General features: G+C 43.0%; 1 protein-coding gene across 1 annotated transcript; it reads left to right on the top strand.

Annotated features, from left to right (window-relative positions):
- The first annotated feature begins 17334 nt into the window (after positions 1-17334).
- Positions 17335-19032, top strand: LOC133424176 (E3 ubiquitin/ISG15 ligase TRIM25-like). Its single transcript, XM_061714623.1, has one exon. It carries the CDS (start codon positions 17335-17337, stop codon positions 19030-19032), a length of 1698 nt encoding a protein of 565 aa, XP_061570607.1.
- Positions 19033-27538: the final 8506 nt, after the last annotated feature.

Genomic DNA, 27538 nt, shown 5'->3' with positions numbered 1-27538 from the left:
AAACCCACTGAATAAGTTTTCAGTTTCTTTTCCCCAGGTTCTCCAGAAAGCCCTTTTGATCCGTTAGAGCAGCCTCCCCCTTTTAGTTTCATCCTTCATTTCAACCAAAACCTCTGTACATCAAACAGATTTCAATATGAAAAGCTGCTGGATGTCTTTGGTTCTCCAAAGTCGTCTCGCTGGAAGTCAGGGGTTTCAGCTGGACATTAACCCAAACCTCCCCAAACCTCCCCATAACCTCCCAAAACCTCCCCAAACCTCCACAAACTTCCACAAACCTCCCCAAACCTCCCCAAACCTCCACAAACCTCCCCAAACCTCCCCATAACCTCCCAAAACCTCCCCAAACCTCCACAAACTTCCACAAACCTCCCCAAACCTCCCCAAACCTCCACAAACCTCCCCAAACCTCCACAAACCTCCACAAACCTCCACAAACCTTGGCAAACCTCCCCAAACCTCCACAAACCTCCCCAAACCTCCACAAACCTCTACAAACTTCCACAAACGTCAAATGTTTGTTTTTGCTTTGACAGCTTGTGTATGACTTATTTCATTTGTTTCTATTTACTTAAGTTTATGCTTTGTACAAAACCTGTGTTTCTGACCACATTTATGCAGGAATGTGGACTCTTTAAAAGAATGATGTTAACACCCCTCCACACACGAGCAGCGTCTCTTAATGAGGCTTGAACTGCAGAGGGAGGACGACGACTCAAACCAGAGCTCCAGGTAAAACCTGTCTCATCCAAAACCAGCCTTGGTGTGACCGCTGGGAAAGTATGAGCTCATTAGTAATCAATACAGCTGGTCCAGCACCCTCCGGGTGTCCCGCCGGATTGATTATCCTGCTCGGCTACTGGTTTCCAATTACTGTGGTGGTTCTAGATTGTGTTTGCTGCATAAAGAACACGCAGAGATTCTCAATGAGGAGTAACGCTGTGATAATCTAGCTGCTGGTTTCTGTTTCTCCACGCTTGGTCTTCAGCTCAACCTGCGCTGCTCGGTCCCGCTCAAAAGGTTCAGCTTGTTTGTATCATTTGTAAATGGAATACAATCAATTTCTGTGAAAGGTTTGATAACGCTGAAGCAGATACACAGCTTGTTTGGTGTTGCACTCTCTGATTGATGTCTGTAAAGGTGGTTGATCATAATTTAGGCTAAATATACTTGGCTGACACATTGTCTCACCTCCACGACAGTCCAGGATCGTACCCTCTTCCTCATCAGTCACGTCTTTGTAAAGTGTCCAGAATGTGGTTTACTTTGCCTTGTTGATAAATTCATGGACGTCCTGGAAAAGATGTGGCCCTGAAGACAGCAGATGTTGCGTCAATACTGCCGTCACAGAAGTGGAAACGAACGTTGGACTCTGATATCCATCCATCAATCCATCCATTCTCCACTGCTTATCCGGAACCGGGTTGGGGGCAGCAGCCTCAACAGAGATGCCCAGACTTCCTTTACCCCAGACACTTCCTCCAGCTCTTCCCAGGGGAGTCGGAGACGTTCCCAGGCCAGCCGAGAGACATATGGCACTTTTCCACTAGTGGCTACTAAGTCCGACTCACCTTGCCCTCGTTTATTTTCAATACCCAGATCAGAAGTAGGAGGGTTAAAACTGGACTCGACTCTCAACGCAAATGCACTCTACAGGAAAGGTCGGAGCAGACTATTGGCGCTTTTCCACTAGCACCTACTCGGCTCTACTCATCTCAGCTCAGCTCGACTCAACTTGGTCTGGTTTCTTTTCCATAACGATCCAGCACCTGGATCAGAAGTAGGAGGTTGGAGTGAAGCTGCTGTGACGTATTTGATTGTGTATCTAAACGAAGAAGACAACAACACTAAAGATGTAGAACCTGGAGGAGATGATAAATGTGCTGCTGGGCCTGTGACTCAGTGTCCGATATCAAGTTAAAAAATGAGAGTGAGAGAAGCTTCAAGCGGCAACGGTTTTTTTTTTGTTTGTTTGTCTCGGCGCTGCTGAAAAGTCAGCTGGAGCCGTGAGCAGCTATGAAGAGACAGAGCTCCTGGTAGATCTGGTTGTTCCTTATCCCCCGTCTAGATCCCTTTTTAATTCTCTCCTCAGCACCAGGTTTATGAACATCTGACCCTCAGAGTTGGATCATGAAACAGACTTTTGCTGCCGTTGCTGGTTGAATAAAATGAACAAGAATCCGTCAGAGTCTCTTTCTCTGATTTCCTCCTCCTGATTCAGACGTCTGACTCCAACCCCCCGACCAATCGGTGGCCTGTAGTGTGATGATGTCAGATACAGCCGACTCAGCAGCTTAGAACCTCGGCAGAGTAGGTACAGAAAAGTGTCTACTCGGCACGTTAGACCCCTAGTGGAAAAGCGCTATACCCAGGCGAGTCGAGTCGGGCTGAGTAGGTACTAGTGGAAAAGTGCCAATTGTCTCTCCAGAGTCTCCTGGGTCTTCCCCGGGGTCTCCTCCCGGTGGGACATGCCTGGAACACCTCCCTAGGGAGGATCCAGGAGGATCAGATACAGATGCCCAAGCCACCTCAGCTGACTCCTCTCAATGTGAAGGAGCAGCGGCTCTGATTTTAAATTTTTATTACAACTTCATTCATAACATGGAAAATCATAACAATGTCCTTGCAGGAAACAGCACAGTTCAGATTTTCTTAAAGGGATTGTGACATGAAAAACACATTTTTCTTGATTTTTTGTGTTTTGTTGGGTGTCTTGACATCAATTACACCCAAAAAACAACGAATTTTTAACATTCAGTGTATTGTGTGCTTTCTGGGATTTTCCGCATAACTATGCAAAAACGGCGCATGTGGTTTGGTGGCGGATCGTTACGTAACGATCCGCTAAATCACCGCCCCCTCCACCCAGCTCCCTGCCTCCTCTCCTCTCCAGCGCGCCATAAAGGCTGATTTATGGTTCCGCGTAACACCGACGCAGAGCCTACGGCGTAGGGTTACGCGGCGACGCGCACCATACGCTGAACCCTACGGCGTAGGCTCTGCGTCGATTTAACGCGGAACCATAAATCAGGCTTAACACAGAGCTGTTTAGAGCCTCTTTTGTTCTAATCACCGGAGGAAAACTGCTAAGAAGACCCGCGGCCACTGACTGGACTTAAGATAAGGGGACAGTGCTGCTTGCATGCCTTTATTTTTATGATTGTTTGCTGTGGTTCGCCCTCCTGCTTTTCCGTGCATGCTTCGCCTGTCGCTCCTTCTCCGACGCCGCTGGGATGGTATAGCTGGAGGAGGAGGAGGTTTGGAGGAGGAGCGGAGCAATGATTGACAGGAAAGGGGGGAAAGGAAGCATTTTTCACGGCGCAAAAAAACACTAATAAAAAGCCAGGAAAAGAGTACTAGATTGAAGTTTTTCTTGTTACACTCTTTTAGACACATTTGAGGGATGTTGGCCAAGACTTTTAATAGTGTTAAAAGCATGTTAAAAATGATGTCACAATACCTTTAAGTAGTCCTGTTAATACAAAGCCAATTAAAAAAAAGCAGTTATTGCTTCACCAAGTAAACCAACAGGTTGCGTCATAACTGATACAACTTCAGTCCACCACAGAGTCTGGATTCTGGTCTGGTTGATGATGACAGTCTGTATCAGGAGTAGGCAGTCCAGGTCCTCAACGGCTGTAGTCCTGCATGGTTTATGTTCCCTGCACCAACACACCTGATTCAGACTATTGGTCATCATCAACTGCAGTGTTGTGCATGAATAAGTTCAAATGAACAAGTTCATTTAACACGTTCATTTCTGTGAGAACGTTGAACTGAATGCAGCATATTTGCAAATAAAGAACTTGAACGTGAACTTGTTCATTCTGCAGATCATGAACTGGAACTTGAACTGTTCAAATGATGTGAGTTTCAGCTTCACTGTTTAGGTCCAATTATTACGGAATAATCCTCCTTCTCGTTTCACCATTTAAAATACTTGACGAGACGACGACTTCACACTACATTACCCACAATGCAGTGCACACACTAGCATAACAACAGACACCATCTCCATGGCAACGGCGGCCCGAGCCCGATGCAGACTTTACATGACCAGTGAAGAGAGAGACGTAACAGACGCAGACGCAGTGAGCCGTCAGATGATGCCTCCGTTTATCATCATCTGCGGAAAATCATGCAAATCATGTCCACCTGCGCTGAGAAAACAAGTCAGAGAGTCTGCCTCGTCAACTTCAAATTGTAAACGTCATGTGGAGTTAAAGCATCCGTCCAGTGTGAGAAAATATCTGCAAGTCCTTAACAATCAAAAAAAGTGATCAGGAAAGAGCAAGAAGACCCAACAGCCCCAAACAACCCCAGTCACTGCTGCTCCTTCAGGGGGAGGATTTACCTGCAACAGGGAGACAAACTGATAATGGACAAGATTGTTGGAGATTTACAGCCTCTGAGTAAAGTTGAAAAGCCACTAGAACAATACATGATAGTATAGTGAAAAGTTTTAGGATAGGGTGGTGTTTCATTCGTACTTCTCACCTAAAAATATTGAAATGAAATTAATTTGAACTAGTTAAAAGTGAAAATGGTGAACTATGAATGTGAACTGTTCATTTTTAATTATGTGAACTGAACTTTGAATTAGTTCATGAGAAGTATGAACTTGCACAACACTGATCAACCGTCTGCACGAGTCTTCTAGTGACGCTGTCATTGTATCAGGGTGCTGAGGCAGGGTAGCATCTAAAACATGCAGGACACAGGACTCGAGGACCAGGGTTGCCCATCCCTGGTCTGTGATCCTTGTACTCTGGTCCTGGAGTACATGGACCACAGAGACCGTGTGTTAGCACAAATACTGATAAACTGATTTTTGTATCAGTTAACACTAGATAATGTAGTAAAGTTTTAAGTGTCAGAGGTGAGTGTATCTCTGTATTGTAGGGTTGACAAAGGTTTCCTGGCAACCCTTGTCCATGTGGTTGTATCAGCTCTTGATGATTTATGGTTCTTGATTCTGAGGGATCAGAGAGCTCATCCAGTTCAGTGCTTTCATCCTGTTTCTAGCACTAAACAGCCTTTGGATCTCCTGTAATCCTAAAATACCAAACTGAAACAGTGACATATCAAGGGTCCAAGATGTACACATCAAATTAAATTGAGCCACATACAATGTTCAACATAAATGTAACCTGATGATTCATTCTACCAGAGTTGTCCTTGGATTAACTGACGTGGGGAGTCACCTGACAGGATGAGCAGCTGAAGCCTTTTCTAGCTGGTACAACCTCTGGTGCATCATTTGATTTAATTCAATTAAGTTCAGTTCCAGTAACTAATGAATTTAGTTTCAGCAAAATTGATAGCTGTTATTATACCTTATTTTACAGACCATTAGGCATTATAAGATACAATATCAATGAAAGGGTCACTTTTCATACATGAGGCACATGAAAAAACATATAAAGCCAAACAAAACAGTCAGGTAAGTCAAACTTTATTCAACTCATTCACAATAACTCATAATATTATTCAGTTGTAACTAATGCAGAAAAATACACCCACATTTTAAATCATTCGTCCTTCCACAAATCTGCAAATAAAAAGTGGAGGAGGTAAGCGTAACTACATACTGTTCTCTGATTGGTTCATCGATGGCAGCGATAGCAGACACCTGAAGTTAGTGTGAGGTTGGAACAACGTTGTATTCCAACATTTGATTATAACTGGATTATGATATAGATTTGAAAAATGGGTTCACACTAAAAACATAACGTTGGCTTGACGTCTAATAAGTAAGGTAACATGGACTAGACGTTGGATGATTGCTGGCCAGCACAACATAATTAGTTATCAAACTTTGTCTGACGTTACAACCCGTATCCAACCAAGGACCAACTTTAATGTGTCAGCCGAACGGTCCAACCATCAGTCAAGCGGAACGGCTTTGTCAGTAAGCACAACATAATTCATACAAAAAAAACTTGTCTAAAACCAAGTTTTAGACACCAAGTCCAGTCTACACATAGAAGAGAGGTATTAATTAAATTTCCCCAGCTATATCACTACAGTGAAAGGTTTGTTTCGGTGATTGCTGGAGGTCAGTGACCTCCATTACCATCCGACAGTCTACTGTCATCACTCTCCATTGGCTGCTGAGAAAGACTCAGGCAGAGACAGATAGAGAGAGAGAGAGGGGTACTCTCTGAGAGAGAATAGAGCTGCTGCACTCTCTACAGTTATCATCCATCATCCAGCAACACGCCAAGGTTGAATGTTAGATGAGGACATTTCCATTCAAAGCTCTGTGGCCTGCATAGCTCTCTGGAAACACTCCCGCTGACCTTTGACTGATGGCTGGTGCTCGACTTCCTCACTGAGTTCAAGTCAGCAAACACAAGCAGGCTGCGACTGAGCTAAAATTGGATTATATTCTTATACAAGTCATCTGGAACCTGTTTATACAGTTACCAAACAAGGTTGAAATGATTTGAATTATCAAGATGTGGAAGCTACACAGATTAAATGAGAAAAAATATCTGGTTCTGTCACATCACAGGGAGCTGGTGTACTACCAACCCAGGTCCAACTCAGGTGAGGGAACTGGTGCATTACCAACCCAGGTCCAACTCAGGTGAGGGAACTGGTGCATTACCAACCCAGGTCCAACTCAGGTGAGGGAACTGGTGCATTACCAACCCAGGTCCAGCTCAAGTCAGGGAACTGGTGCACTACCAACCCAGGTCCAGCTCAGGTGAGGGAGCTGGTGCTCTACCAACCCAGGTCCAACTCAAGTCAGGGAACTGGTGTACTACCAACCCAGGTCCAGCTCAGGTGAGGGAACTGGTGCATTACCAACCCAGGTCCAGCTCAAGTCAGGGAACTGGTGCATTACCAACCCAGGTCCAACTCAAGTCAGGGAACTGGTCCACTACCAACCCAGTTCCCTGACTCAAGTCAGGGAACTGGTGCATTACCAACCCAGGTCCAGCTCAGGTGAGGGAACTGGTGCACTACCAACCCAGGTCCAACTCAAGTCAGGGAACTGGTGTACTACCAACCCAGGTCCAGCTCAGGTGAGGGAACTGGTGCATTACCAACCCAGGTCCAGCTCAAGTCAGGGAACTGGTGTACTACCAACCCAGGTCCAGCTCAGGTGAGGGAGCTGGTGCACTACCAACCCAGGTCCAACTCAAGTCAGGGAGCTGGTGCACTACCAACCCAGGTCCAACTCAAGTCAGGGAACTGGTGTACTACCAACCCAGGTCCAGCTCAAGTCTGGGAGCTGGTGCACTACCAACCCAGTTCCCTGACTCAAGTCAGGGAGCTGGTGCACTACCAAACCAGGTCCAGCTCAAGTCAGGGAACTGGTGCACTACCAACCCAGGTCCAGCTCAAGTCTGGGAGCTGGTGCACTACCAACCCAGTTCCCTGACTCAAGTCAGGGAGCTGGTGTACTACCAACCCAGGTCCAGCTCAAGTCAGGGAACTGGTGCACTACCAACCCAGGTCCAGCTCAGGTGAGGGAACTGGTACATTACCAACCCAGGTCCAGCTCAAGTCAGGGAACTGGTGTACTACCAACCCAGGTCCAGCTCAGGTGAGGGAACTGGTGCATTACCAACCCAGGTCCAGCTCAAGTCAGGGAACTGGTGCACTACCAACCCAGGTCCAGCTCAAGTCAGGGAACTGGTGCACTACCAACCCAGGTCCAGCTCAAGTCAGGGAGCTGGGGCACTACCAACCCAGTTCCAACTCAAGTCAGGGAACTGGTGTACTACCAACCTAGGTCCAACTCAAGTCAGGGAACTGGTGTACTACCAACCCAGGTCCAGCTCAAGTCAGGGAGCTGGTGTACTACCAACCCAGGTCCAGCTCAAGTCAGGGAACTGGTGTACTACCAACCCAGGTCCAGCTCAAGTCAGGGAACTGGTGTACTACCAACCCAGGTCCAGCTCAGGTGAGGGAACTGGTGCATTACCAACCCAGGTCCAGCTCAAGTCAGGGAACTGGTGCATTACCAACCCAGGTCCAACTCAAGTCAGGGAACTGGTCCACTACCAACCCAGTTCCCTGACTCAAGTCAGGGAACTGGTGCATTACCAACCCAGGTCCAGCTCAGGTGAGGGAACTGGTGCACTACCAACCCAGGTCCAACTCAAGTCAGGGAACTGGTGTACTACCAACCCAGGTCCAGCTCAGGTGAGGGAACTGGTGCATTACCAACCCAGGTCCAGCTCAAGTCAGGGAACTGGTGTACTACCAACCCAGGTCCAGCTCAGGTGAGGGAGCTGGTGCACTACCAACCCAGGTCCAACTCAAGTCAGGGAGCTGGTGCACTACCAACCCAGGTCCAACTCAAGTCAGGGAACTGGTGTACTACCAACCCAGGTCCAGCTCAAGTCTGGGAGCTGGTGCACTACCAACCCAGTTCCCTGACTCAAGTCAGGGAGCTGGTGCACTACCAAACCAGGTCCAGCTCAAGTCAGGGAACTGGTGCACTACCAACCCAGGTCCAGCTCAAGTCTGGGAGCTGGTGCACTACCAACCCAGTTCCCTGACTCAAGTCAGGGAGCTGGTGTACTACCAACCCAGGTCCAGCTCAAGTCAGGGAACTGGTGCACTACCAACCCAGGTCCAGCTCAGGTGAGGGAACTGGTGCATTACCAACCCAGGTCCAGCTCAAGTCAGGGAACTGGTGTACTACCAACCCAGGTCCAGCTCAGGTGAGGGAACTGGTGCATTACCAACCCAGGTCCAGCTCAAGTCAGGGAACTGGTGTACTACCAACCCAGGTCCAGCTCAAGTCAGGGGACTGGTGCACTACCAACCCAGGTCCAGCTCAAGTCAGGGAGCTGGGGCACTACCAACCCAGTTCCAACTCAAGTCAGGGAACTGGTGTACTACCAACCTAGGTCCAACTCAAGTCAGGGAACTGGTGTACTACCAACCCAGGTCCAGCTCAAGTCAGGGAGCTGGTGTACTACCAACCCAGGTCCAGCTCAAGTCAGGGAACTGGTGTACTACCAACCCAGGTCCAGCTCAAGTCAGGGAACTGGTGTACTACCAACCCAGGTCCAGCTCAAGTCAGGGAACTGGTGCACTACCAACCCAGGTCCAGCTCAGGTGAGGGAGCTGGTGCACTACCAACCCAGGTCCAACTCAAGTCAGGGAACTGGTGTACTACCAACCCAGGTCCAGCTCAAGTCAGGGAGCTGGTGCACTACCAACCCAGGTCCAACTCAAGTCAGGGCTTTTATACGACTGAGAAAGTTGGAGACTTGAACGGAATGACATGAGGAAGCTGGATGACTACAACGCATGTTCTAGCCGAAGATGATCTCCAACCAGGAGCTAAACAGGCGTGGTAGAGGAGATCAAATGACTTGGGCATGTGTCGCGGCTGACGGCGATTGAACTATGATTTTAACGTTTTTATTGGAAACATTGTGGACAGTGAACTGTGGTCGTTTCCGAATTCGGACACTACCGCACTTCATGCTACATACTGCAAAGTATGCACTGAATACTGCCTACTAAATGAAGGATTCAGTACGCTGCTCCAGCAGACCGTTCACACAGCAGTGTGCTACAGTGTATCCCAGAATGCATCTCGCACCAAAACGTCAGCGAAAGATGAGATTTAGAAGCTGTTGTAATTCCAGCTGTAGCGCTGTTAATATGCCACTTTATTACGTTTTAACATCTTTTCAGGCGTAAAAGTAACCGTTTAGTTTAGTAGCAAGTTTCTCCAAATAACGCCTGTTAAGAAATTTGATCCAATGTTACGGGGATCAAAAGAGCCGCCGGTCCGGCCGCATCAGCAGCAGCTGTTACCATGGTACAGTGTTGCCAACTTAGCGACTTTGTCGCTAGATTTAGATTTTTTTTCTGGTGTTATTGGAGACTTATCTGGTGGGCAGAGCAGAGCAGAGAGGAGACCCTCACCACTCCACGTCCAGACTGCAAATGAAATGCACTTGCGCAAAGCCGCCGCTGGCTTGCAGAGCGGGATGTAAATGTAAACGTTTCTTTTTTCTTTTGGGTCACTTTGCCGGTCCCGAGCCCGGATAAAGGAGGAGGGTTGGTTGTAGAGCTAGCAATTTCACCCTACATAACAATCTTTTGATTAAATTTGCTGTTATAACATTTAACAATACAGGACAAAACTGATGTGTGTAATGTGGATCTAGACAAAGCATTGAAATCATTAAATGTTGTTAATGTTGAAATTATTTTTGTACATTTGTAGTTCTAAACATATTTAGGGTGTTTTTTACTCACTTTTGTCTCTCCCACAACGTTATTCCTCTCTCCTACAGCGTCCATTACAGTTATGTGCAAATTGCCAATTATGCAAATTAGGCGATGACGTCATTTAGCGACTTCTAGCGACTTTTGGGACAGCCAATAGCTACTTTCCTTACTGAGGAGTTGGCAACACTGCCATGGTAACAGCAGCAGCTCACGGCCGGAGAACAGACGCGATCGCCGGGTCAAACTACGGCGTCGTCCCGGGGAGAAACTGCAGCCCTGTGGAGAATTGTCGCCGGCTGAAATAAATAATTTAGGAAAATAAATGTTGGTTTAATAGATGAAATCTAACAGTCGTTGCTCTCACGTTAGTTTGTCTGAATATAAAGTGAACCTTCATGTTTTTACATACAGAACAGAGCTGAATAGCTTATAGCTCAACGGGTTGAGTTAGCGACTTACAAACAGCGAACGTGGGTTCGATTCCAGTTGGGCCATATTTAGCAAATTTCCCCGATGTGGGACTAATAAAGGATTATTTTATCTTAAATGTTGAAATAGCAGTAAAACCACATTCATTGATGAAATGACATAAGGGATGGAAATGGATTTTAATAAATGTATTGAAATGAACATATCAGTCTATTGAATTTCATTTTATTTTATTACAAAAAGTTCTTCTCCTCTCTGTCGAGTCGCTCTCTCTGCATCTATTTATTTCAGCTGATATATAACGTTGTCATAACACTTAGTTCACTTTTATTTACGTAGCAAGCACGCTAAGATAACTAACAAAAACCTAACATACTATCCTTTTCCCTCTCCGCGGTGCAATTAGTCCTTTCTGCCTTCACATCACATCACTGTCCGATTGCAGCTGTTTTCTCAATAAAGCTTTGAGGAAAAAAAGAAAAAAGCGTTGCCCGGCCGAGGCCGCATTGCATTCTGGGATAAAGTAAGCGAGGTAGCTGGTCTGAAGCATGCTGAGGATTTTTTTCCAAATCAGTACAACATCCGGGTATTTTTCGCACACTGCAGATTTCCTTCTGTTCACATACAGAATACTACTTACTACACTTTGGCCAAATCAGTGTATACTTGTAGTACAGTATGCGAATTCGGAAACGGCCTGTGACTTGGCTGCCAATTGCGCAGGGGTGGGTGTGTCTTCCCTTGTTGTGCTCTCTTCACAGGTGAGGCGAATCCTGCAATCAAGGCTCTCAGGTGGAGACAGCGGTGATAAAAAGGGGAAACAGATGCGGCACGGGGGAACGATGCACGGCAGAGAGGCCAAGGTGCTGGAGGCTGAACGCAGACGGAGATTCCTGCTCGCCTTCCCGGACGTAGAGGACCCCCCGCTTGATCACCTCATCTGTTTGGGAACATTGCTCTCTATTTTCCCACATAGAGGGACGGTCTACCATAGAGCTTGAGAACGTGTGAGTAGAACTTCTCATGATCCAGTCCACTGATCGCACTCTTTTCCTGCCTCACAGCCTGGTTTGACTGGCCGACGCTGCTTCTCTCCTGACGGCGAGAGTCTGCCGGACCCCGCCCCCTCACCTGTCGGGCTGATCCCACGGCTGTTTTCCTGGTGCAGTACGCCAGAGCTCCCCCAGCGCACGCAGCCTTTGAGGCAGATGCATAGATACTGTAGGCCCTGGGCGGGCCAGTACAGAATGAGTGAGACTGTTGCCTTATTGTATGGCCACTGGTTTTTACCACTGACTTTTATTACTGAGTTTTATTAATAGTCCTTTTTTTTTACTATATTGCCTCGGCTGAGCATTTTAATTCATATCCTTATTTTTAGGGGCCACTGGCTGTCATCATTGTCTTCTGGGGGATATGTAATTTGATTGTAGGGACCCGCTTAAAATGGTGTTGCATGTGTTGGTTTTGTGAACTTATTTAAATTACATTTGTTGAGGTTTTAATTTTTGCTGTGATCCTTATTTGGTTTGGAACTTATTTTCTTGCAGTGCAGTAGTATATCTACCTCGACCTCGGTCTAATTCAGGTGGCCAAACTATTTAATTGGAGCCCCCCCCCTCCCGTTCTTAATTTACCAGTATTATTGGTTGCAGACCTTAAGCCCCGGATTTATTTTATTCCAGTGAGCCAAAATCTACGACTTGTTTATTTACCATTGGTACAATAAAGTGTTGTAGCTTTTCACCTGCCTCTGTGGTCTATTGGGGATTGAAAAGAACCTACCTATTGTGACACATGTTCTTAGGACGAACCGGCAGTGCTGAAGCTCCCTGAAGGTAGGCAAAGAGAACAGGGGCGTCAATTGGGTATGGCAAGGTATGGCAGCCGCCACACCTTTGCTTCAAGGGTTAAATGTTTGTTTTTTTAAATACATTTATGGAATAACTACAAATTGCAAATAAGAACAACATGATCGATTTCACTAGTTATTATACACTGCAAAAACTCAAAATCCTAACAAGAATATTTGTCTTATTTCTAGTTAAAATGTCTCATTTTTAGTCTAATTTTTTTTTTAATCTCATTACATTTAAGACAAGACTCAAAAACAACCATTTTCACCTGTTTCAAGTAGATTTTTACTTGAAATAAGTAGAAAAATCTGCCAATGGAGCAAGATTGTTTTGCTTGTAATGAGAAGATAAATCTTGTCCCACTGGCAGATTTTTCTACTTATTTCAAGTGAAAATTTACTTGAAACAGGTGAAAATGGTCAAATAAGTTATTTTTCTGGTAATGACTCTTGTTTTAAGTGTAATGAGATTTTTTGACTAAAAATGAGACATTTTAACTAGAAATAAAACCAATATTCCTGGTAAGATTTTGAGTTTTTGCAGTGAGCGAGACTGAATTTTTAAAAAGTTCCAATTTTCTTGACCACACAGATAAGCTACATAGCAGACTTCTGTGATGAGTATTTGCTGGACGTGTTGATTGATACTCTAGTTAAGTTCTGTGACTCGTAACCTTGCCATACCTTAGCTTCCACTGAATTGACGCCACTGAAAGAGAAGCCTGGGAGGCCAGAAGCTACCTGGATAATTATCCCTTACTAATAATGTGAGCTGCATCTCACACCAGGAGAGCCTCAACACCTTGCACAAGACCAGCGACGGGGAAAACGGTTTGTTATATCCTTATACACATGTGTAGCTGTATCTCTTATAAGTACTTTAAAACCCCTTTCATGTGGTTTTTTTAGTTTCTCAAAGCCTCACTTCTGCCCTATTGGAGAGGGAAGCTAGATGTCGCTATACTGTCTCCCAGAACAATGCGCCATCTTCTGGCATGAGGGTGTAACTACAACTGAAATAGAGTCATCCCCAAAAATCTTTTTTTTTCTCTCTCAGAAAGCAAAAAACAAATTTAATGTGATTACACACACACACACACACACACACACACACACACACACACACACACACACACACACACACACACACATACAAACACGTGTACCTTGCTATCAGTGGACCTGCCATTGCACTTCAACCAACAGTGGACCTCTGTTTCTGGTCATTTAAAAAAAAAAAAAAATATATATATTTTTTAAAGAAATTGCCAAGAGGGGACTTCAATCCTTGAGCGATGTCTACTTATCAAAGAGTGGACCTCCATATACTGCAGAGGAACTGTCTGTACTCATTCTGTCACCTAATGACTGACTGCAAAGACTTTATTTGATTCTTTCAAAAATGGATAATTTCACTTTAATGTTATCAACATTTAAAGCAGCACAACGTAACTTTCAGGTTTTGTTGAGTTTGGCATCTTTTGGACAAAAGCGGTAGTGCTTTACCAGAAAGAACACTACGTTTCCCATGAGCACCAGCGCGTACTGCCGGAAAACTCCTGTCCCGTCGCTTGCAGTTGTGTTGATAGCGAATGAAGATGGGACAGACTTTCAAAACTACTTTTCTGTTTCACCAAGTGAACAGATGGAACGCAAAAAAAGATGTTAAACTGCTGTAAAGGAACTGGAATTTACCGGGATACCTTAAACAAGGAAGCCAGGGAGCGGTATATGGAGAAAATGATTATTAATTGGGTCCATATGAAATCCCCTATCAAAGAATGGAGCTCCTCGTCGGAGCTCCACTCTTTAGTAAGGATTTACTGCCGCAGTTCTCCACAACCCACGTCTCCGGCTACCTTGTTTAGGAGTGTTTGGCAGCTGCTTTGGTAAATGTTTGACTCGCCATGTGTTTCAATAAATTAGTATAATAGTACAACATAGAGTACGTGTTTTGTATCACTCTTACTTCTCTTTTCTTTTTCTTTTTTTTGACTGCTATATTATACGGAAGAGGCTCCGAGGCGTGAGCAATATTTTTGTTTTCCTCGTGAGATTATTTTTTTCCTCTGCAGCTAAAAATAATGGTAAATTTTTCCTCAACAAACTAGTTTTATCTGAAGATTGGGGTTAATCGCACCGCAGAGAGCTGGCCAGAAACTGCGTTTAGCTGGAGAAGTGGGAATAAAACCCGTATGAATGATCCGACCCCGGTCTGTGTGTTGTGTTTGTTTGTGGTTTAATAAACCCGTGTTTTGATCCGACCCATCTGTGTGTTTGTTTGTGGTTTAATAAACCCGTGTTTTGATCCGACCCGTCTGTGTGAGGGTTTGTTTGTGATACTGTGTGGAAGGTTGTTTGGTCATTACAGCCGCTATCCTAGCGAGCCGACGACTCTTTCACTCTTTTACTCTGTTATATCAGATACTCGGTCTCCGTGGTTCTGCCTCCAAGCAGGAAAGCGGTGAAAAGTTAAACCATTAGCGATGTTTTCCCCGCGTCTGTTACGTGGAGCTGCTGCAGCCACAACACAGCAACGGAGGAGCTTTGCGCTCCACGCCCCGCCCATTTTCGTCTCGACTACGAATCGGGAAGGAGGGGGATGTGACGTAAAGCAGTCAAAGCCGTAAAAATGTGTAGTTTTTTAGTGTGGCAGGGTTCCTACCATGCTCCTCAAAGTTACATAGTGCCAGTGAAGGCGATACAGACCCCTCAGACCATGACAGAGGTGTCATTAAACCTGTTGGAAGTTGATGTACCATTACAATGACTCTGGAAATATTACATTAAGGTGGAAGAATTACATAGTGCTGGTTTAAGCTTTAATTATATAAAATATAGTTATTTTAAGTTATATTTTAAAGATTGATTACACCTGTGCACTAATTTTAATTTTCTCTTAGGGGAATTCACATTCTTCTGTATTGTTGTTTTGTATTTGCTGTTAATTTAATTGGAGTCAAGAGACATTTCCCAATCTGACAGGTTTTTAATCATGTGTCAACAATTTGTGATTTTTGGACATCTTCAGGACATTTATTTTAAAGTCATTCATGAATATGGCGAGGTCAGATAACATATACTTGTTCTTTTTTCAATAAGTATAATTTGCTGTTTTTGACACTCCCCCATAATGTGAATGGCTGGAGAGCCAAACAGTAGAGGGGCTATCATGTCTTCAGTTTTAAGTATTATATAATCTACAAGGGGAAGAAAAATAGAAAAACCAGGATAAAATTGTTATTCAAATGGTTAGCAGTACGATTCTTTCTTTTCAGTTTCAATAAATCACCTGCCACAGACCTTAAAAAAAACTAAAATTGTTCAGTCCCAAAATACTCTGACCAGTTCTAACAAGCACTGGAGGGGCTTGATTAATTGTAGTAGTTTGTTGACTTACATTATAGAAAAAAGGTCCCCACTTTAACTGTATAAAACGACCTGAGTCCACTGTTCACTGGTACATATTGACACAAGTTCCCTCTTAGATAGTATGAAGTGACAATCACACTCCAGCATGGATTAATTTAAAAAAGAAATAAGCAAAATGGATAATTCTTTAGAGAATACACTAAATACAGTCTAATCTACAGTATTATTCTTTTTAGTAAAGTGACACCAGCAATGTTGTCATTGCAGCTTTTTGAAATGTGGGGTGTATTGTGAAGACACAATGACAACCTATCATGATATATGTAAGTTAAGCAAACAAACCAAACAATTCAGGACATAGACTATTATTGATACTAACATTAAGGTATTGCCAAGGAACAGCAATTAAACATGGTATGCATTAAGTTCTCAGCAGGTATTGCTGACCTAATATCGTCTGATTCACAGTATTTAGTGTGAACAGGATTAAGAATTAATAAACTATTTCTGTTCAGAAGAGGGCACAAGATATTACTTAACTTCATTTGAAGATGATTAGCAGTATAGCAACCTGATTTAATAACTGATTTGTTTTACAGTGTGGTTGTTTCCTGATGATGATTTTTTATGTTTTGGTATATGACTATACACAATACATCTAAGCATGTAAGATTCAACATTCAAGAGTATTTGCAAACACAGAAGGAAACAAAATACAATTTCCCACCAGCTACTTACAGTGCTATAAAAAGACAAGCAATGTGACTTTATTACATCCACATAGCTTTTTAGGAAGTGTTACACATTTTAATGGTCCTTCAATTCATGATCTGAACATACAAAATCTTCTCAGACAGGGATATACAGTACCTGTGTTTCAGTCAGTTTGAATTGGATAATACAACTTGGCTTAAAGGCCAAACGACCATCGTCAGCCACAGAAAGCCCCCACTGCTGACCAAACACTGACACAGTCACATTTTGACTGGCACAGATTCACACCCCTCCCCCACTATCAGTGTGGAAGTAGCATAGGTGGATTTATTCACGTAAGAACATTAGACACTAGACACTTTAACCTATCTATGTTATCGTTGTTGAGAAACTGCTACTGGAAACAGTCTGGAAACCTGGAACGTGACAGTAGTTTTTAAAGTTTTCTGATCTAAAAAGGGTTAAAGAAAGTTTATGTCTCTTAGAGAACTTCCCTTCCTGAAATCTGATCCCGATGAACCTCCCTCTTCTTCCTGCTCTCAAACCAGCTGATCCAGTATGACCAGTGTTTGCTGGTTCCCTCCCCTGCAGATATGCAGCTATAAGACGGGTCTGAACAACACAAGCTGAACACTAAGAGCTGACAGCCTTCGTTCTCTGCACAGACACGTGATTTGTAGATCAGAGCTCAGACGAGTTTCATGTTTGAGGAAGTGAAACTGTCTCAGTCTCAGTTATCGAGAGGAGAAATGGCGCAGAAAGGAGATCACCAGGAAGCCTTTTCTTGTTCCATCTGTTTGGAGGTTTTAAAGGATCCAGTGACTATTCCCTGTGGACACAGTTACTGTATGAACTGTATTAAAACCTACTGGGATGAAGAGGAGAAGAATCTCCCCAGCTGTCCTCAGTGTAGACAGACGTTCACCCCGAGACCTGAGCTGGTGAAAAGCACCATGTTTGCTGCTTTATTGGAGCAGCTGAAGAAGATTGGACTCCAAGCTGCTCCTGCTGATCACTGCTATGCAGTACCTGAAGATGTGGCGTGTGATGTCTGCTCTGAGAGAAAACTGAAAGCTGTCAAGTCCTGTTTGGTCTGTCTGGCCTCTTACTGCCAGAAACACCTTCAACCTCACTGTGATGCGGCTCCATTAAAGAAACACCAGCTGGTGGATCCCTCCAAGAACCTGCAGGACAACATCTGCCCCCGTCACGCTGAGGTGAGGAAGATGTTCTGTCGTACTGATCAGAAGTGTATCTGTTATCTCTGCTCTGTGGAGGAACATAAAGGCCACGACATAGTCTCAGCTGCAGCAGAAAGGACCGAGAGGCAGAGAGAGATGGAGGTGAGTCAACAACAAATCCAGCAGCAGATCCAGGACAGAGAGAAAGATGTGAAGCTGCTTCAGCAGGAGGTGGATGCCATCAATCAGTCTGCTGATAAAACAGTGGAGGACAGTGAGGAGATGTTCACTGAACTGATCTCTCTCCTCCAGAAGAAAAGCTCTGAGGTGAAGCAGCATATCAGATCCCAGCAGGAAACTGAAGTAAGGAGAGTCAGAGAGTTGGAGGAGAAGTTGCAGCAGGAGATCACTGACCTGAAGAGGAGATACGCTGAGATGAAGCAGCTCTCAGACACCGAGGACCACAACCAGTTTCTGCACAGCTGCCTCTCACTGTCACCACTCAATGAGTCCACACACTCCTCCGGCATCAGCATCCATCCTTTCAGGTACTTTGAGGATGTGACTGCAGCTGTGTCAGAGGTCAGAGGTCGACTACAGTACATCCTGAGAGACATATGGACAAACGTCTCACTGGCCGTCACTGATGTGGATGTTTTACTGTCACAACCAAAACCAGAACCACAACCAGAACCAGAACCACAACCAGAACCAGAGAGCAGAGCTGGATTCTTGAAGTATTCATGTGAAATAACTCTGGATCCAAACACAGTAAACGAACGGCTGTTTCTGTCAGAGGAGAACAGAAAGGTAACGGTTATGGACGAAGATCAGTCTTATTCTGATCATCCAGACAGATTCACTTATGTTCATCAGGTCCTGAGTAGAGAGAGTCTGACTGGACGTCGTTACTGGGAGGTGAAGATGACAGTAGATGGAGTTTGTGTAGCAGTTTCATACAAGAATATCAGCAGATCAGGGGAGGAAAGTGGATTTGGATGTAATGACAAATCTTGGTCACTAGATTGTGAACCAGACGGTTATAGATTCTGGTACAACGACATCCACACCCTCATCTCAGGTCCTTGGACCTCCAGAATAGGAATTTACCTGGATCACAGAGCAGGTGTTCTGTCCTTCTACAGTGTCTCTGGAACCATGACCCTCCTCCATAGAGTCCAGACCACCTTCACTCAGCCGCTCCACGCTGGAGTTTGGGTTAACTACCCTCCGGGAAACTCAGCTGAGTTCTGTAAACTCAAATAGACTTATTTACTCTTCATGTCTTTATTGATTTTCTTTTCTTCTCAGAGACGATCATCTCAAACTCTGATGGATGGATGTTTTTTGTTCTATAAGTTGATGTTTTGTTGTTATTTCCTCTTTTGGAGGTGGAAGTTGTTCTTTTGTAGTTTCACCTGGGAAATATGAATAGTATTAACATTTTGTATTTCATTATAAAAACCTAGAAATAAGCCTGTGTTGTAATTGTTAACTGTTAGTTTTGATGTGTTTTTTATGTTGTATTTCTCTTTTCTTCCACTTCTTTAATATTATTTGCTATTTTGTTTTGCACCAATCACCACAACAAATTCCTTTAGTGTGTTAAACTACTTGGAAATTAACTTATTTCTGATTCTGATTGTGATAGTGATTGTGATTAACTCCACCAGACCTTCTTCATCTCTGATATTATGTCTGCATTCAGACTTGTTTCCTCATTCATTAGCGAACCAAATGTTCTTGTTTTCTAAAGATAAAACTATTTTCCAGACATGAGAACAAAGTAAATGATTCCAGAATTGTTAGTGAGCAGCAGCAACGCAGCAAACAGTTCAGTAAAGCCTGTAGTTGGTGTAACTGGTGTGTTGGGGCTGGTAGTCATAGCTGCAGCTGCCGGACCAGACTAGATCTGCAGATCACATGTTGTTGATGTCCAAATCTGTTAAGGATGTTCCATGTTTAACAATCTGGATATTTAGTGAGAAATAAAACTTCTGATGTAAAAAAAACATTGAGATCTTCTTTTTGGTTGTTTTGTAGATAAGTCTTGCAGGAGAGTTATGAGATATGAGGAGTTACGGAGAATTACAAGAATTCCTCTTATTCAAAACACACATTTCAAGGCCGACCCCCGGCAGCACCACTGTCAGGTCCAAACCGACACCCTCAGCAACTTGGCCAAGTCTGCTGGATATTAACAAGAGACATCAGTTCAGGTTAAATACTGGCGAGGAGAGAAGTCAGATGAAGTGCAGTCCCAATCCTCCAAACGTCTCCTCTTTTTATTACTTTGGGAACATCCTGGTTACACGAGCACGAGCAGCATAAGGTGGGGGTTAAGGCTGCTCATGCACAGGGGCAAATTATTAGCTCACAATAGTAGAAGAATACTAGCAGTCAGTTAATATCTCCGATTCTGTATCTGGCATTAAATTGCCACGGGGACGAATGGTGGAAATTAGCCTCTGGCTACAACCATGCGTATTTACACTCGTGTTTATTAATATGTACAGTCCCTGTTCAAATAAAGTAATTGAATTGAATTGAATTGAATCTCCAGCCAAGGTGCAGTCAGGCCTCGCCCTCCGTTGGCATCCGACCGTTGCCTTCCTGCTTGAAAGAACACGTTCACACACTAATGGTTGGTAAGAGGATGTGCGCTACCCCCACATTCCTCTGCGGTGGTGTGAAACTGCTGCTTCTGTTTCTCTGCAGCTTCCGTTGACACATACAAAACAACAAGCACAAGATTCATATTCAAAGTTATGGCATAGTCATGACAAATGATAACATTTATCTACATTTATATACAGAATGATTCCAACAACCGTGTTTACCACAAACGCGGTTTTGATGTCCTTTTGCATAAAGGTGTCATTCAAATGGGATTTATGAAAAAAGACTGCAGACGGACGTTACTGCTGTTTCACTCACAGCTGTGCACGTACCACCACATGCACATGCTACGCTAGCCCTGGAAGAGCCGTCTCCACCAGACTGAGCAGGAGAAGGACACTTTAACCACCAGACAGACCATAATGCCACCAAGATGGATCACTGGATCCTGATTGGGTAACGCATTGCATCACTTCCTGTTGTTTGCAGTTGTTGCACGGCGTTGCAGGCTCTGATTTCTCCAGACTTTTTTGACTTTGGGGAAGAGGAAGCCATGTTAAGAGGCTAACAGAGGCTAACAGACAGAAAATGTACCGGTGATTGGAGACAATGAAAGTTACGGAAGAGAAAAATGTGCGAGTGTTGAATTAAAGACAGAAGTTTGCCAGATATAGTATCAGGGCCGGACTGGGAAACGTTTTCAGGCCAGGAGTCAGTCATGTAACCAGGCCACCTTGGCCTTGACCACACGCACACAATAGTATGTTTTTGACTGATTTAAAACAAAATGCACTCCAATAATATCCACTAAAACACTCACCCTAATGTTTACAAGAATGTGCATGGAAGAAAGCACAACAAATGACTCTTCAACTAGCTAACCACCTAGGGCCAAACCTAACAATTAATCTACAGAGGGACAGCCTTATTACACATGGCAGCACAGACAAACACACACACACACACACACATACTTGTTTTCATGGTTGATGGGGACCAAGTTTGCGATCATCACTTTTGGGGACCACCCTTTCTAGAGGTTCTACAAGTGTGAAAAAAATTAGGTAAAGTAGCCATTGGTTGTTGAGCCTAAACACACCTTTAAATCTTTGAAAAGTTGATGTTTTGTTTTTGATGTGTTGTATTCATGATATATGGGGACTTCCTGTCAAACGAGTTAACCTGTTTACTGGGGACAACATTTGCATACATTTGCATATATTTGCATACTTCACACAGATTTATATTTGACTAGTGGGGACCTTATATTATATTTAAATGGCAAATAATAGTAAATTCTCCAACATGTTGCACTTGGGATGAGATGAAACCCTATTACAAAATTGGAGTTAAACCCCAACACATAATGTCGAGTTTCACATCTACTGTAGCAGCACCTAGAATCATGCAGGATCCTGATACCATGATTACTTTGCTACTACTCAGTCAGCACATAATACCACCCCACCCAACTTTTTTAAAAGGTAACAAGGTCAAAGTGAAATTTTGAAGAGAAGACCATTAACAGAACATATAACAAAAAAAAGCTCCCACAATGCTATTTAGAGTGCATTGTCCTTTTTAATGCTGTGATTCTATTGTACACATAGAATTTCAAATTCTGACAGTTTCGGTTACAGAGACTTTCAGCTTCAGCTCTTAAACATTTCTCACAATCTGCCTTTGTTGGTACTGTAGCAGACCGAATGAACTTAATCATTTGTCTATCTACTGCCCTGATTTCTGCTGACTGCCAGGGTCTTGGTTTCTGTGGCTCTCTACCTGTAAGTAGGGAGACAAAAATAAAGGTTTTAGTAACAGTATAAGGGAGAAGCTACAGTTCCAAGTCCTGCATCAGCACAAGTGAAATTATGAGGCTGATCAAAGGCATCTGTTCTCAGTGATTTGATCACAGTTTTCAGCACTCAGTCCATCGGTTTACAGCTGCCATAAACCTACAAAGTCACAACTGGTGATCAGATGTCATTCTAGGCCAGAGGGAAGACCCTCAAAAGTGCTTTGGTTTTTGAAATAATGTACTTTATTTGAAAGACCTCATAATTTCCTACTGTCCTACCAGAGAACTCTGCTCCCAGAATGCTGGTCTGTTAGTGGATTCAGTGGTTCAGAGGAAAACAAATCACCAAATTGTACTGTAATATTTCAGACTAATAAGTCAACCTGTGTTTGCTTTCACACATCTTCAATACAACAGGCTTAATGGGGACATCTTTACACATCATGTTATCATCCTTTATGGGGACAAAGCATGTCTGGATCATATTTAACACTAATAGTAACATAAAAAGTGCACTGTGGGGACATCGTAAGTGTGCCAGATTACAGTGATCATTGGGCCAATGGAAAATATCCAGACAGGTTCACATCCATCTTAAACATCCCCTTATCTTCTGCTTCATTGAGGCATTAGACTTAACTGTTAGTAGACCTGATTGACAATACATTACGCCTACAATTAGCTTATTTGCTTTATTTAGTTGATAAAACCAAACGTAAACAGGCTGTAAAAGTAAACATCAAGTGATGAAGGTGAATGCACCTGGTGTGTCCTGTGGACATGAAGCTTCTTCCATCTGTTTCTCAGACATGACAGCAAGATGGGAGCTCTTTGCAGGATGAGTATCCGTGGCACACAATGTCATCTGCAATGATTTTTTAGGTAAAGACAATGTCAGGATGAAGATAGATCAAGTAGATAAAAATACATGTTTAAGGATCTTTAAACTTTAGTACATGCCAAAACACCAGACTTCACAGGAAAGAAAACACCAAATTGTAATATTTCAGACTAATGAGTAAACCTGTGTTTGCTTTAACACATCTTCAATACAACAAGCTTCATGGGGACTTTAATACACACCATGTTATCATCCGTCACGGGGACTAAGCATCTCTGGATGTTATTTAACACTAATAGTATCATAAGTACATTGTGGGGACATCGTAAATGTGTTGGATTACACTGATATTTAGGCCAAAAGAAAATGCCCAGACAGGTTCAGATCCATCTTAAAAGTGCTTTTATCTTTTGCCTCATTGAGGCATTAGATTTAACTGTTAGTAGATCTGATCGACAATAGATTACCCTCACAATGACCCCATTTGCTTTATTTAGTGCGCCTGTGGTCTGGAGGTAGAGCAGTCGTCCACCAATAGGAAGATCAGTGGTTTGATTCTTGGCTTCTCCATGTCGATGTGTCCTTGGGCAAGACACTTAACCCAAAATTACTCCCAAAGGCTGTGCCATTGGTGTGTGAATGTGAATGTATAACTCTAAAATGTACGTTGCTTTGGATAAAAGCGTCTGCTAAATGACATTGTGACATTGTAGCATTAGATTTAACTGTTAGTAGATCTGATCGACAATAAATTAACTGCACAATGACCCCATTTGCTTTATTTAGTTACTTAAAACTAACTTAGGAGAGGCTGTTGCAGTAAACAACAAGTGATAAAGGTGAATGTACCTGTTGAGGACTGTCCTGTGGACACGAAGCTGCTTCCATCTGTTTCTCAGACACGGCAAGAGGATGGGACGTCTTTATAGGATGAATATCCAGGGCACACAATGTCATCTGCAATGATATATAAAGAAAACAATGGAAAAATTAAGACCTTAATGTGCCCACCATATAAAACTCAAGTAGATAAAAATACATGTTCAAGGATCTTTAAACTTTAATACATGCCAAACACCAGACTTCACAGGAAAGAAAACACCAAATTGTAATATTTCAGACTAATGAGTAAACCTGTGTTTGCTTTAACACATCTTCAATACAACAAGCTTCATGGGGACTTTAATACACACCATGTTATCATCCTTCACGGGGACTAAGCATCTCTGGATGTTATTTAACACTAATAGTATCATAAGTACATTGTGGGGACATCGTAAATGTGTTGGATTACACTGATATTTAGGCCAAAAGAAAATGCCCAGACAGGTTCAGATCCATCTTAAAAGTGCTTTTATCTTTTGCCTCATTGAGGCATTAGATTTAACTGTTAGTAGATCTGATCGACAATAGATTACCCTCACAATGACCCCATTTGCTTTATTTAGTGCGACTGTGGTCTGGAGGTAGAGCAGTCGTCCACCAATAGGAAGATCAGTGGTTTGATTCTTGGCTTCTCCATGTCGATGTGTCCTTGGGCAAGACACTTAACCCAAAATTACTCCCAAAGGCTGTGCCATTGGTGTGTGAATGTGAATGTATAACTCTAAAATGTACGTCGCTTTGGACTAAAGCGTCTGCTTAATGACACTGTAACATTGTAGCATTAGATTTAACTGTTAGTAGATCTGATCGACAATAAATTAACTGCACAATGACCCCATTTGCTTTATTTAGTTACTTAAAACTAACTTAGGAGAGGCTGTTGCAGTAAACAACAAGTGATAAAGGTGAATGTACCTGTTGAGGACTGTCCTGTGGACACGAAGCTGCTTCCATCTGTTTCTCAGACACGGCAAGAGGATGGGACGTCTTTATAGGATGAATATCCAGGGCACACAATGTCATCTGCAATGATATATAAAGAAAACAATGGAAAAATTAAGACCTTAATGTGCCCACCATATAAAACTCAAGTAGATAAAAATACATGTTCAAGGATCTTTAAACTTTAATACATGCCAAACACCAGACTTCACAGGAAAGAAAACACCAAATTGTAATATTTCAGACTAATGAGTAAACCTGTGTTTGCTTTAACACATCTTCAATACAACAAGCTTCATGGGGACTTTAATACACACCATGTTATCATCCTTCACGGGGACTAAGCATCTCTGGATGTTATTTAACACTAATAGTATCATAAGTACATTGTGGGGACATCGTAAATGTGTTGGATTACACTGATATTTAGGCCAAAAGAAAATGCCCAGACAGGTTCAGATCCATCTTAAAAGTGCTTTTATCTTTTGCCTCATTGAGGCATTAGATTTAACTGTTAGTAGATCTGATCGACAATAGATTACCCTCACAATGACCCCATTTGCTTTATTTAGTGCGACTGTGGTCTGGAGGTAGAGCAGTCGTCCACCAATAGGAAGATCAGTGGTTTGATTCTTGGCTTCTCCATGTCGATGTGTCCTTGGGCAAGACACTTAACCCAAAATTACTCCCAAAGGCTGTGCCATTGGTGTGTGAATGTGAATGTATAACTCTAAAATGTACGTTGCTTTGGATAAAAGCGTCTGCTAAATGACATTGTGACATAGCATTAGATTTAACTGTTAGTAGATCTGATCGACAATAAATTAACTGCACAATGAGCCCATTTGCTTTATTCAGTTACTTAAACCTAAGAGAGGCTGTTGCAGTAAACAACAAGTGATAAAGGTGAATGTACCTGTTGAGGACTGTCCTATGGACACGAAGCTGCTTCCATCTGTTTCTCAGACACGGCAAGAGGATGGGACGTCTTTATAGGATGAATATCCAGGGCACACAATGTCATCTGCAATGATATATAAAGAAAACAATGGAAAAATTAAGACCTTAATGTGCCCACCATATAAAACTCAAGTAGATAAAAATACATGTTCAAGGATCTTTAAACTTTAGTACATGCCAAAACACCAGACTTCAGAGGAAAGAAAACAGAAAGAAAATTGTAATATTTCAGACTAATGAGTAAACCTGTGTTTGCTTTAACACATCTTCAATACAACAAGCTTCATGGGGACTTTAATACACACCATGTTATCATCCGTCACGGGGACTAAGCATCTCTGGATGTTATTTAACACTAATAGTATCATAAGTACATTGTGGGGACATCGTAAATGTGTTGGATTACACTGATATTTAGGCCAAAAGAAAATGCCCAGACAGGTTCAGATCCATCTTAAAAGTGCTTTTATCTTTTGCCTCATTGAGGCATTAGATTTAACTGTTAGTAGATCTGATCGACAACAGATTACCCTCACAATGACCCCATTTGCTGTATTTAGTGTGACTGTGGTCTGGAGGTAGAGCAGTCGTCCACCAATAGGAAGATCAGTGGTTTGATTCTTGGCTTCTCCATGTCGATGTGTCCTTGGGCAAGACACTTAACTCAAAATTACTCCCAAAGGCTGTGCCATTGGTGTGTGAATGTGAATGTATAACTCTAAAATGTACGTCGCTTTGGACTAAAGCGTCTGCTTAATGACATTGTGACATTGTAGCATTAGATTTAACTGTTAGTAGATCTGATCGACAATAAATTAACTGCACAATGACCCCATTTGCTTTATTTAGTTACTTAAAACTAACTTAGGAGAGGCTGTTGCAGTAAACAACAAGTGATAAAGGTGAATGTACCTGTTGAGGACTGTCCTGTGGACACGAAGCTGCTTCCATCTGTTTCTCAGACACGGCAAGAGGATGGGACGTCTTTATAGGATGAATATCCAGGGCACACAATGTCATCTGCAATGATATATAAAGAAAACAATGGAAAAATTAAGACCTTAATGTGCCCACCATATAAAACTCAAGTAGATAAAAATACATGTTCAAGGATCTTTAAACCTTAGTACATGCCAAAACACCAGACTTCACAGGAAAGAAAACACCAAATTGTAATATTTCAGACTAATGAGTAAACCTGTGTTTGCTTTAACACATCTTCAATACAACAAGCTTCATGGGGACTTTAATACACACCATGTTATCATCCGTCACGGGGACTAAGCATCTCTGGATGTTATTTAACACTAATAGTATCATAAGTACATTGTGGGGACATCGTAAATGTGTTGGATTACACTGATATTTAGGCCAAAAGAAAATGCCCAGACAGGTTCAGATCCATCTTAAAAGTGCTTTTATCTTTTGCCTCATTGAGGCATTAGATTTAACTGTTAGTAGATCTGATCGACAATAGATTACCCTCACAATGACCCCATTTGCTTTATTTAGTGTGCCTGTGGTCTGGAGGTAGAGCAGTCGTCCACCAATAGGAAGATCAGTGGTTTGATTCTTGGCTTCTCCATGTCGATGTGTCCTTGGGCAAGACACTTAACCCAAAATTACTCCCAAAGGCTGTGCCATTGGTGTGTGAATGTGAATGTATAACTCTAAAATGTACGTCGCTTTGGATAAAAGCGTCTGCTAAATGACATTGTGACATTGTA

Source organism: Cololabis saira, chromosome 23 (assembly GCF_033807715.1).
Source record: "Cololabis saira isolate AMF1-May2022 chromosome 23, fColSai1.1, whole genome shotgun sequence".
Taxonomy (NCBI): domain Eukaryota; kingdom Metazoa; phylum Chordata; class Actinopteri; order Beloniformes; family Belonidae; genus Cololabis; species Cololabis saira.
This window is presented reverse-complemented; position numbering and strand designations above follow the sequence as displayed.

Excerpts from the sequence above, each read along its gene's own strand:
- LOC133424176 (XM_061714623.1), top strand. The coding sequence starts at position 17,335 with ATGGCGCAGAAAGGAGATCACCAGGAAGCCTTTTCTTGTTCCATCTGT.